Source organism: Erithacus rubecula, assembly GCF_903797595.1.
Source record: "Erithacus rubecula genome assembly, chromosome: 1".
In the NCBI taxonomy this organism is placed as follows: Eukaryota; Metazoa; Chordata; class Aves; order Passeriformes; family Muscicapidae; genus Erithacus; species Erithacus rubecula.
Window position 1 is genome coordinate 16,334,992 of NC_136658.1, and position 12,465 is coordinate 16,347,456.

Below are 12,465 nucleotides of genomic sequence, written 5' to 3' on the forward strand. Positions count from 1 at the left end.
CTAGTAACTTTTTTCTTCATTCATTGTGTTAAACATCACACAGACAAACTTTACACTTCTACTTAGTTCAATCTTCTTTCCTGTCGCCAGTCTTGATCCAATCTTCTTGTAATCTTCAAAGCTCTGTTTGCTCTTGCCAAGGCATTTTGGTTATCAAACTGCATATGCTAATTAAATCTTAGCTTCCACAAGATCTCACTTCCACAGTAAGATGCTTATTGTCAGCTGGGAGATGCCAGACCAATGGTAATCCCATGCTGCCAAAATAACTCACTACAAGACAGCTTTGTCTGGTTTGAGTTAACTCACAAGTAAACAAGCAACAGATAATCTCACATGGGGGTGAGATGCCCTGCTATGTGCGTTTTCACAAGCAAGTGTCCACTGACTTTTTCTCCTCCTCATTTGTCCATTACTGTTGCTCAGAAGATGACATTTCCCTGTGGCTCTCAGTATAACTCAAGGGAGCAGATGGAGGAACTATTTGTTCTTTTCATCACCAATCTCAGTAGTACCTGTGTGCAGAAAGCTGTTTTCTTCCTGTATGATAAGATGTTCATAGGACTTCTCTCTGTTGTGGTGTGTTTTTATGTGAATGGTTTGTCCTGTTGGCCTCCATGTTAATGATTTTGTCCAAAGTTGTACCCCACCTGTCAATCCTGTCCTAGCCCTACCCTTTGTTCCTGAACATTCCCAGTTCCTCCTCCCTCCAGTTGTCATTCCTCCCTTGTGCCAAGCCCCTGTTTGGACATCCCCTTTGGAGATGCCCTAAAGCAGGAGGCCCTATTGGCCCATTCTCATTGGTTCCTGTAGTGCAAACCCTGCCTTAAGCTCCTCCCCAGCTCTATTGTCATTGATTCCTGACCCTAAACCCTGCCCTCACTTCTGTCCCTTAAAGCCCCTGGCCCAGCCTATGTTCCTCACCCTTGCCTTCTGCTCTGCTGTTGTGTTGGCTGTCAGGTGCCAGGCAGGGTGTGCTTGGCAAGGGGGGCTCCTCTCATTGGCTTTCTGCATTGATCCACTCGGACTCCGGGGGCCCAGGGGACTGTCGCCCCCTATGAGCGCGCACACCTCTCTTCTTTGTCTAGACAAAATAAAAATACTCGTAAGAACTACTGATGTGTAAAATTAATCCCCTGGTGAGAACAGAACAAGACATATTCACTATAAAGATAAGTCAGCATTTCCCATTTTAGCATTATCTGAGTAAAATAAGCACCCACAAAATAGTGTAGAAACATTCCCGTTCTTTCTATCTTGTCCTTGATCAACATAACCAGAGCTGAGTTAACCTGTAAACTGTTCCACTGCCTCTGATTACAATATGTTTGAGAGGTCAACAGGTCCCAAGATACCTTAATCTTGCTTAAATTGTTTAGACAACTGCATCTCAAAGTGTATTACCACTTATAAGCACGTTACAACTGTTTAATAAGCTGCATGTACGTGAATTTCAATGTAGAGAGAAAAATTTAAAAAGACTGAGGTATAATAATATCAGTTTTCTGTCTCTTTGCTGTACCTCATGATACCCTTCATAAAATGTCAGCTGAAGCTTACCAAATCCAGACTGTGACAAAACCTTCAGACAGAGGGAGTTTGAAGGTAAATCTCTCCATGGATAGGGTCAGGCACAGAAGGATGGACTAAGAACTAAAGTTTGGATTTTTAAGGATGCTCACTTCAATTCCAGAGGAAAGAGACAAAATTCTAAGACAGAGCCAACCTCTTACAAACACATGAGAATAAAATGCATCCACTTGAAGATGCTGTAGTCTAGTAAAGAGGAGAGGTGTGCAGAGAGATGAGGACAGGGACCATATGGTTTTAAGGGTCTTCTACACAAAGCAATTTAGTATCACTTTTCAAACAGAGGTTTTGACAAGCTTTGACATTGCATACAATTAAACAGCAATTTGGACCCTAATGAAGACCAGGTATGAGCACTGTTTGAGAAACTTCACGTTTTGGATTCTTTTTGGTCTTAAAGAAAAATGAGAAAATTCAGCAATTTGATCTTTCTTTAAGCAAGTTATTGGAAAATATTTGTGAAGGGTAACCAACTCTTTCATCCTTTTGTAAAGCACAGAAGAGCATCTGATCAAACGCTTGTTGACATTGTTATGATCAAAGTACTATTGCAGAGATGCACCACAGAGGGCCTTCAGACTAAGAAAATAGCAAACATGAGGACAATTTATTTATGCTGAAACTTACCTTCCTACATTTTCAATCTTTTTTGTGTGATTTAAACTATGAAAATCAAATGTATGTTTTAGTCAAACATTCAAGGTCTGGATTTAGGTATTTCACTTCAGTTTGAGTTGGGGGTCCTTTTTGAGGAGGTGGTCAATGGGTTTCAATCTCCCACTGCCAGAATTACCTTCCCCCACTTACTGCTCAGTTCTTTTGACTTCACTCCCGGTGGCCCTTTTCCAGAGAGCCTGTTCACATTGGGATTGTCTTCCTTTTTCTTAAAACAAAAGATCAGCCTAGCAAACAATGCTAACAGTGCAGCTGTTTAATCATAACAATCTAGCTACAGCTACTGACCACCAATTTTTTTTAAAGTTGCAAAATTTGGCTCAAACCCTCACTCAAATCTTGAGCGGCTTGGTACCAACAGTATCTTAAAAATAATTGCTCTAATGGTTGTACATACCTTGAGACAGTAAAGTACCCCTGCTGTTACTGCTGCTGCTGCTGCAAACACTGCAAGCACTACTAGCACAATTTTCCAGGTGTTACCTGAATTTTCTTTAAAAATACAAATACAAAACAAAAGTGATTTATATCACAAATATTCACTATTATTCAATAAACACATAAAAGCAATTATTTTTTTCTTATTTATAATCAAAAATGTAAGATGTAGGGAGAAAAACATTAAAATGAAACTGAGACAAGGACAACAATATTCAAGTTACTTGACTCATACTGTAAGATTTTGAAGTGATACTTTGCTGACTTAAGTGTGAATAGTCAAAAGCAGATTATTGTACTTAATTGTGCAGATAGCAAATTCCATGTGTGCTCATGGGATAGGGTTTGACAGCTTCTTAATACAAGTCCCATTTAAAACCAATCAACTGCCCAGTGTGCTAAGCACTGTCTCCAGGTTTGGTGCTCAGTGCCATGAACAGCACTGCTGATTTACAGTAAGCAGTTCTGTAAATATTATCCAGCCTGGATCATAAATCTCACCAGTCCTGCTGCAAAATCTTTGCAACTGGAATTAAAAACAATGAAACATTGCCCAGCTTCATAGTGCAACCATGCAATCCAGGTGGACACAAGAAATCCTGAGATGAGTGATAACCATGGATTCCACAGGAGATCAAAGCCCACCTAGAAGAAACCTCTGCACAGCACCAAACTGCCAGAAGAACTTGACTCTGTAACCACAATCAGAAGAGAAGAGGAGCTGCTTCTCTTTAGAAGAGGAACTTTAAGCTGCAACCCTTCCTTACACGGGAGAGATGATTATAAATCAATCTCGTTTTTTCCCTCTAAAGACATCTTTCCACTGGTCCTTGGAAACCCTTCAGATGGCTCAGCAGCTGCTGTGCCATGACTGCTATCCAACATGGTCTAGCCCATTCCCTGCTGTCTCCAGATGCTTATCTGCTTCCAGGCTGTACTGAAGACCACAAAGGTGCTCATCTGTAGTTATTACCACTTATTCTACCCCCTTTTCTGTTATGTTGCATCTATTTTTCATGTGTTACTGACTTGCTTCAAGTTCACTTCTTTGTTTAGAAGTGTCCTATATTAGTTCTCAATCTTTTAGGTGATTGTTTTTAATTCTGTGAAATGTCTGTGTGCTACTGTTGTATGTGCTACTGACAAAGAAATAACTGTAACTAAGATTTTACAGCTGGGAATTTACTATAGCTCATAAAAACACAGACATGCATTTAAACATATATATCCCCAGGCCTAAAAAAGGCCTGCTGTGTAGAATTAGAGCTTTGAAAATAACAACTGTATGCTCTCAACAAGCTTTCTTCTGCAGCTGAACTTACACTACATGCTTTGGGCTTCCCATCATCTCTCTGTTACCTTTAGAGCTATGTTTGCTGTCAGCAGAGCATTTAGGACAGAATTCTGACAGCCCTGCTATGTCCTCAGCTATGACAGAAGTTGTGGCAACGGAAGGCAGACACAGATTTCATAACCTTTACCACAATAAACAGCTGACTGAAAAACATAAACTTCTAGTCTTTAAATAAACTCATCTTAGGTAGCTTCCTTAGTTTCTGAGCCAACTGTACCAATCAAGATGGTTTTTTCTCAGTATTTTACAGATTTCTGGCTTTTTGGCTGTACATTGTCCTAACTGATTCTCATCCTCTGAAATGGAAGGAGCAGCAACTTACCAACAAGCAAAGTGCTCACAGTAAGTTTTGTGTAGAGAGGTGTTGAAATGTTGCACAGATATTCTCCACTGTCATCTGCAGTAAGATTATCCAACATCAGTGAAAAGTCATTCTGGTCAATCTGGACTCGAGGCTGGGGAGAGTGGAATGTGCCATTGAAGGAGGCCAGGATTGAGGTCTCTGCATTTCTGTGTAATGTCCAGACCACACTGAAACCATCAGTGCTTGCAGTGTCACTGCCATGGCCACAAGGAATTATGACGCGATCTCCTTCCTTTTTAAAAAGTTTATCTGAAACAGATAAAGAGATCTCTGCACCTTTTTTGGAAAATACTATGAAGGTTATTTACACATTTTCTGATTTTTTTCTGAGGTTTGATGTCACCATGAACAAATACAAAAACATATTTCATTACTTTGATATATTAAAATATCACAGTATGTTTCTTGAAGCATCTGAAGATTTAAAAACAAGACTATCTTACACTAAAAAACCTAATTGGTACTGACAACATTTATAAAAATCCTTTTTTAAAAATTTGACTATTTTTCTTCTAATTGAGGGGCTCATTAATAGAAGTGATGCAGTCTAGTCTAGGCTACTATGTAAAACAGCAGGAAATTCCACATGCTGGGAGCAGAGAGAAAATGCAACTGACCACATACCTGCACATCTGAAGCAAAAGGATAAAACATAACATAATTTAACTAAAAGAATAAAAACATTGTAGGCAGTTAGAAATAACTTTCAGCTATGATGGACTTAAGTACTTGTCTATATTGAACATTTAACAATTAATGAATAGCTTTAAAAAAACAGGAAAGGGAAGATGAAGGCAGGTAAGTAGAATTAACACCTAATATATAAAATACTAATACAAGACAAATTAACATCATACCACAACTATTGATTTGACAGCAATGGTGGCTGGCAGTCAGCTGGAGAGGAAGATAATAGATTGTTTTGACATGGTATAACTACACTTGATTTCTGGGGGGAGGGTTTAATGAACAGAAGTGTGGGGCTGAAAAATCATGGAGACAAAAAAACCAAAATTGTACCCTACACTGCTATTATAGAAACAAAAGGAAAGCAGTTTGTTTTCAAAATATTCTACTGAAGGGTTAAATGGATGCAGAGAAATGTTAAAAAAAAACCATTAATGAAATGTACCTTTTTCATTTGCGGATCAGAGGCACAGATAACAAAACATACAGTGCACTTGTTAGCTACTATGATGCCATACTTGAAACCTTCCATATTGTAAGCTATTCCATGTAAATTAAAAACTGCACTCTTGTTCTGGAGCTTATGCAGTGGGTTAGGAACTGAGAGTGTCTGAGTATACTTTAGGGGTAAGCAGGGTGATGGAAACATTAATGCACATCTCACAAGGGAGCTGCTCTTGCATTGCTCTTCCTTCAATTAAAAATATTTCCTAAGAAACAGGAGAGGTTGAAAAGCACCAGATATTCACTTGATTTGAATTTCCCATGAAATTCAGGAGGAAGACACACCAGAGTTGAAATGCCATAGTTCTGCTTTTTCTTAACTAACAAAATGAGCTGCTGTTCACTCAGGCTGGTACTTGAGGATGTATGGGAAAAGAAGTACAATGAAAGGATCAAACAGTGCCAATGAAAGTCTGGCAAAAGATGGAAAATGGATAGAGTGAAGATGATACACAGCTAAAGCAGCAGGTAAACTGTCACCTCCCTCACAGAACCTGCATAATTCTCTAAGGTTTCCATGTATTCATGAAATTGGCCAAATAGGCAAAAATCTTCTATTGATAGAGGGTAAAGTTTGTTTATTAAGAACCTCTTAAAATGTGAAACTGATATAGAAAAGATGTTAAGAGGAAAGCTAACTTACAGAAGGGTGAGCTAGCCCCTCTCATTCCTACTTCAGGGAAGTAACTTGTAATGCTGCCTTGCAATCCCAACAAATGCATTTCAAAGAGAAATCCTTTTGCACTGTCCCATGTCCCTGTTGCCCTACTGCAGAAAGACTGTCTTTAGTTTGACTCTGAAGCCAGCTGTGAAATTCAGTAGCAATGCAGGAAGAGATTTCATTCCTACCTTGCATCATCTTCCATTCAGCAGTCCACACATCATGATGGAAATTAATATGACAGTAGTAAGTATCTGCTGTGTTTATAATGTCCTTGTAACTTCTGATAGAATAGAGAACTCCATTCCTGGTCTCCTTCCAGTCTGTCTCTTGGACAGATACATTGCCTTGTACCCAAAATATATTTGGTGCTGGATAAGTGAGAAAGGCATTGCAGTTCAGTCTCCTTTCTGTGTTTGTCTTTTGGTATTCCAGTGCAAAAGAAGAAGGAGCTGTAGATTTAAAAAAAAAAAAAAAGTAAATCCTACTACTTACAAAATAGTTTTCAACTGAAAGTGATTGCTCTTTTGAAATACCATTGAGGAGAACAAATATAGCTGAGAACAAAACAATCTATGTTTGATTCCAGAAGAAAGCAAAACTGCTTACAATGCCAAGATATGTATTGTTCTAAGAAGCCACATTATATGCACCATGTAATTACCCCTTGGAAATCAGGGTGCAGTAGGTTATGAAAACAAGTGCTGCACTAAAATTTTCCAATCCATGTTACAACATTTCACCAGAGAAAAAAAGTTGCTTCATAACACCATCAGGCCCAAAAGTTGCACTGCAGGATTGGAGGATTTTGATTCCATGGGAGAAACAACACAAGGAAATCTGTTGGTGCCATCCCATTTGTAGTGGTGCAAAAAAAGGGGTTTGGATGCCTTACTGACCTCTTAGGTGCAGCAGCACTTCCACTTCTGTTCGATCTTGTGTTGTTCCCACGTAGCAGGTGTAAGAGCCCTGGTCAGTCACAGTCAGGTTGCTAAGTTTCAAGGAGGCATTTCCACTAGGGATGTTCTCATGGAAAAGCTGTGTTCTGTCTCTGTAATGTGGATCTTGTTGTTCCAGCTGATCCTTCTGTCGGTAGTAACTGTGCACTATTTTGTTCTCTTTGCTCCAGTGAATTACTTCATCACGGCCAGGTGTAAAACTACAAGGGAGGATGCAATCCTTGGAAAACAGCCCTGTCACTTCTACCTGTTCTGTAAAACCTAAAGCCCATAAGTACAAATGAATAAATTTAATCAAGTCTACAAGTATATTTCTGCCCTTCTTTATCCCTGACAAAAATTGCTCTTTCAGGTGTGCTAACGTCTCTTTCATGGCTTTTCTGTCACATGAGTCTCTTGGGACAGCAAGGGTGTCCATTCAGTTTAATCAGGATTATAACACAGAGCTCTGCTCTTTGAACTTCTAATCAGTTTACATAGAGATCCCAAGTAAGCACCTACATACTCAAATTAGCACACTACCACCTTACCACCTGAGCTTCAAACGTATTCCCACACCTTGAACCACATCTTTTCCACCTTAGACTTTAAAAGCCATTTGAGCTGCAGCTTCCTACATGTTCAAACATCCACAGTGCCATACTGCAATGCCCCATGTTACCAACCACCCTCACACAGTGCCAAGCAGCTGTACCATCTCAGGAAAGAAAGACATGGCACTGCAACTGATGGGAAGGACAGAACTTCTTGAAACAGCTTTGCCATCACAGACAGCATCAGGAAGCTCTGTCTCAGCCCCTTGAGATAATTAAGGTGTGCATTCCACAAATTCACAGAAGTAGCATCTCATTTCTGTCAACATTTAACTTAGGCCTTGCTGGCATACAAGAGCAATTTTAAATTAATTGTTTAGAAAACTGACTGCATTGACTTAGCATCATCATCGATCTTCTTAGCCAAGGTAAGACAACCTGTTAGACAGGTAGTGATTGCCATGGGCCACCAAATTACTTTTCCTTAGTCTTCTCAATGCAAAGTCAGCCAATTTGCTACAAACCATTTCAGTCAGAACTGAAAAGCACTGCCTACTGAGCTGTGGGGCAGAAACATTGGCAGGAAACAGTCTGGGGGCTCAATGTGCCCAATGGCCACAGCCATTCATGCAGCCCCCTGACAAACAGTCTTTTGCTTCACAAGTGTTTTACATTACCTAAAATCAATTATTTACCATTAGTAAACAGTGTTTGAATTCATTAACTCTCCTTAACAAAAATTAGCAATAATGGTCCTCTTTATTATTTTTCATAATGATGAAAACCTACCCCAAAGTGTAGCAGTGATGAGAAATAAAGAGATGATAACAGATGGTATGTTCTGTCCTTTTGTTTCTTCATGGGTTTGTAGATTCATGTCAAACTGACAAAATAAAAGCAGGGGAGAAAACCTGTTTAAATGCAGATCAAAGACATGCCCATATAATATAATTTCCTTTCCACAGCTTGTTTTTTGTGTTTGCAACAGACTTGGTTCAGATTTTTGGCCTTTAAAGTCATTTATTATATGATCCTATGCATTACATAATGGTGGAGGCCCTCTCATTACCCTGTAGCTCCTTGCAGATTAATACTTTAATAAATAGAAAGTGTTTACTCTCAATATTTTTACAGGGCTAGGGAATACAAATCTTCATCATTCCTGAACAGGACATCAAGGAAAACTTGTCAACTAAAATTTGCAAAAGGATGTCCCTTGTCAAGCCTGTTTTTCTTTACTTCTTAAGATATTTTTCTGATTACTGCAACATTTGGCTTTCCGGGGTGGGAAATTTGATTGCATTTGCAAATAGTGCAGATATAGGGAACTTCTCACACTTTTTACAATTTTAAGAACATGTGCATGGAAATCTAGGGTAGGAATGCAAAGGAGGAGGAGACTCTCTCACCATATCTTTTGTTTTGCCAGACAGCAATGAAGGAACCTCTCATTCATAACAGGAAAAAAATAATCTTACTGTAACTTTTACCTGAGTGGAGGAAGTATGCAGTCTTACTATCCTGAAATACAGCATACCCAGTGGAGAAACTACCTCATGAATCAAGTAACTTGAAAAGACTTAAAAGACTTGTTTTCTCCCCCAAAGGCAGCTATAGGTACCATTTCTAAATGACATAGGACACAGGTTTAGCAGGCTTGCTAGTCAGACTTCTTAGTATTATGAATAATTTTGACTGGTGTGTTAGACTGTGTCTGTGGTGGATGTGAATCCTAAATCCCAAGGATTTTTGAGTAATATTTCTTTTGAAAAGCTAGTGTGATTGTTTTATGTATTGTCACTATTCTTTTAGACAAAAAAAACCAGAATGAAACAAAAAAGAATAGAGGCACCAGAATAAATCTGAGACAGAAGTAGATGCCATGGTAAAAAAAAAATTATAATTTTGTTCCATGTCAGCAAAAATTGCCAGTATCTACCTCCTTTACCCCTCACATTGGCAAATGGGGTACATGATATTTTATTGGAATTTTTTTGCTTATTTACCTACACTTCCAACTTGATCAACACAATATACCATGCTTGATGTTGAATTTCAGAAACTGCAATCAAATCTGTGTTTCCCTTAGTGAGGGATCTGCCATATTTAATTGACAGCCACCTTTCATTGGCAGTGATGCTCTGAGAGTGACATGGCTCCAGAGGTACCTCTGTGATGCCTTTGGGAGCTGCATGGACAGTGCACACTGCCTCCCACCTTCTAGCTGTGCCCCATAACCCTGCTCCAAAATACACAGCTACAACTACTTTGGTGGAAATTTTCATGTTCAGCACAAACCTTAGCTTTGGATCTTCCCATCAGAGAAAAATGTGTGCTGGTCTGCAGAAAAATCTGACGAGTGTAGGTTCTGGCCAGTCTTCTCAGCAAGTTCTGGGGTCTTACAGGAATAATGTGTGTATGCTGATAATGAGAGTTAAACTGCAAAGTACTGAAGACCCATGGTTTTCCTGTTTGTCACAAATATAAGTGGCACAACCAAGAAATCATGCCCTAAGGCTCTGTAGTGAAATATCAATATGGAATTACATATACAGACAGTGCCCAACTAGAATTAAGATCACTGTAGTCATGCTAGTTACTGATGCTCTAGTTTTCAGGAGAATTATTTCATACAGAACCACCACAAATTCAACTGGAAAGCAGCTCAGCCAGGATTTCTGAGAGCAAGACAAGGTGCTAAAATGCATCTCCAAAGACATACTGAACAGTTCAAATAATAGTAGGGGGAATGCTGCATTTTCTTTGATCCCTACAGGAAAATAACACATGCTTTCTTTTTCTTGTTAATCAGTGACCAAACTGAATCAAAGTATTTCCTCATCTTTGAGCTCTACATTCAAGCTGAAACTTGATCAGAGCACTCCTGCACTGGCAGTTCAGTGTACTTCCTCCCTCTGTGAGAACAGATATGCATATTGAAGTATTCCTCCTTTCAAAAAAAAAATTATTTACTTCTTAGTACAAAGGATTCTGATTAATTCCTCTTCAATGCAACTTAAGAACAACACATTTTAAGCATACACACACTTACGAGGACTGGGAAATGCCAGATTTTAATTTTTACCAACAAGCAAACAAGAAAAACAAATATGTAAAATTCTAAAAACACGTTAATCACATCCTGCTAAAATCTCCTAGCTGCCACAATGATACCATCTTTCTAGAATTTCCTTCCTCACTGAATCTTCAGACGATTTCCTATAGCAAAACTGAAAAAAAATTTGTCCGACTCTCCACAATGAAACCCTTCCAACCTAAATGTTAACTTCATACTTTAGTTGTTGAGAAATGCTCCCAGTGGAAGAAAGTTCCACAATCTCTCTCCCGGGTGATCTTTGCCTCTCTGGCTGCACTCCGAGTGCCCCTCCCGCATGGCACAGGGCTCAAGTTATTCATGTGCAACTTCGTCCCATAAAGAGAAGCAAGCAGCTGTTTCTACGTACAGTGAGACAGATCTGCGATCCAGCACACGCGAAGATTTCACGCCTTTTGCCTTCCTTTCTTCGGGCTGAAAAAACCTTTTCTCTTAATCATTTCCTTCGCCTGTCAAGCCCAAAACTCTTGCAGACTGTAAGAGAGGAAATGAGCGAGCAATACACTTAAATGTATGGTTTAAAACATTCACGATAGCGCTCGAAATGCGACAATTCTCGTACGGGACAGAGCGCAGGAATCTGGCACGGGGAGCGGGCTCAGATCTCTGCGGGCTCAGCAGAACAAGAATGCAAGGTAAAAATAACCATGAGACTTCTCGAAAGGCTGGTCATCTGAAAAGAATTAGGTGCCTAGGGCTAGGTTAGGTAATTATCTTCTAACAGTATTTTAACAGTGACTTATTCTCTCCTGGACAATTCAAGACTTGTGTGTGCCAGCTGGTTTCCAGCAGAACAGAACGACTCAGGTATTTTCGGGAAGACAAACAAAATGCAGGAAGAAGTGGCTGGAAGGAGTTTCTCCCCTCAACGACCTTTGGCTGGTGCTAGTACAGAGGTGAGGTGTGTCTTGCATTCATGGAATCATTTCGGTTGGAAAAGACCTCTGAGATCATCGAGTCCAACCTCTGAATGAATGAATTTCTGAACTAGACCACGGCATTAAGTGACACCACCAGTCGTTTGTTCAACACTTTCAGGGATGGTGATGAACCCGGGCAGCTCACGGTAATGCTTGAAAAACCCTTTAAGTGAGGAAATTCCTCCCAGAATCCAATCCAAATGTGCCCTGGCGCAGCTTGAGCCCATGTCCTCTAGCCCTGTTAGTAGTTAACTGGGCGAATAGACAGACCCCGACCTGCTACAACTTCCTTCCAGCTATAAAGAGTGGTAAAGTGGTAAAGTTTTTTCTGAGGGGCTCTACATGGCAACAGCCCTTCACCAGCTCCGTCGCCCTTCTCTGGACACGCTGCAGCACCTCAAAGCCCCTGTCTGGTGGTGAGGTGTTCAGAGTGGACACAGCCCTGCCTCACCGGGGCCAAGCACAATCCCAGCCGGAGACGGAGCTTTCCCCCCGCTGCCTTCCCCAGCCCGCCCGCGGCGCTTCCAGCCGGCCCCCGTGCCTAGCGCCGCAGCGCTCGGCTGCACAGACTCACTTCTCCGATCCCGGCCCGTGAGTGCAGCCGCTGCCCGCTCCGGATCCCACAGAGCGAGACGTCCCGAAGCCCGTCAGCGGGCAGAGAGGAG

The 12,465-nt window shown here is 40.5% G+C and overlaps 1 protein-coding gene across 1 annotated transcript in view; it reads right to left on the reverse strand.

The window, feature by feature from the left end:
- The window catches only part of HHLA2 (HHLA2 member of B7 family), a gene marked incomplete at its 3' end in the record, with an annotated part of 497,990 nt that extends 486,786 nt beyond the window's left edge, over window positions 1-11,204 (reverse strand). The window contains exons 1-6 of the mRNA XM_079316293.1: window positions 11,060-11,204; window positions 8,555-8,648; window positions 7,173-7,493; window positions 6,462-6,725; window positions 4,380-4,670; window positions 2,701-2,757 (exon numbers count right to left, since the gene is read on the reverse strand). Coding sequence (XP_079172419.1) covers window positions 2,701-2,757; window positions 4,380-4,670; window positions 6,462-6,725; window positions 7,173-7,493; window positions 8,555-8,648; window positions 11,060-11,182 — 1,150 coding nt within the window. The 5' untranslated portion in view covers window positions 11,183-11,204. The remainder of the gene's footprint in view (window positions 1-2,700; window positions 2,758-4,379; window positions 4,671-6,461; window positions 6,726-7,172; window positions 7,494-8,554; window positions 8,649-11,059) is intronic.
- Between the last annotated feature and the right edge of the window lie 1,261 nt (window positions 11,205-12,465).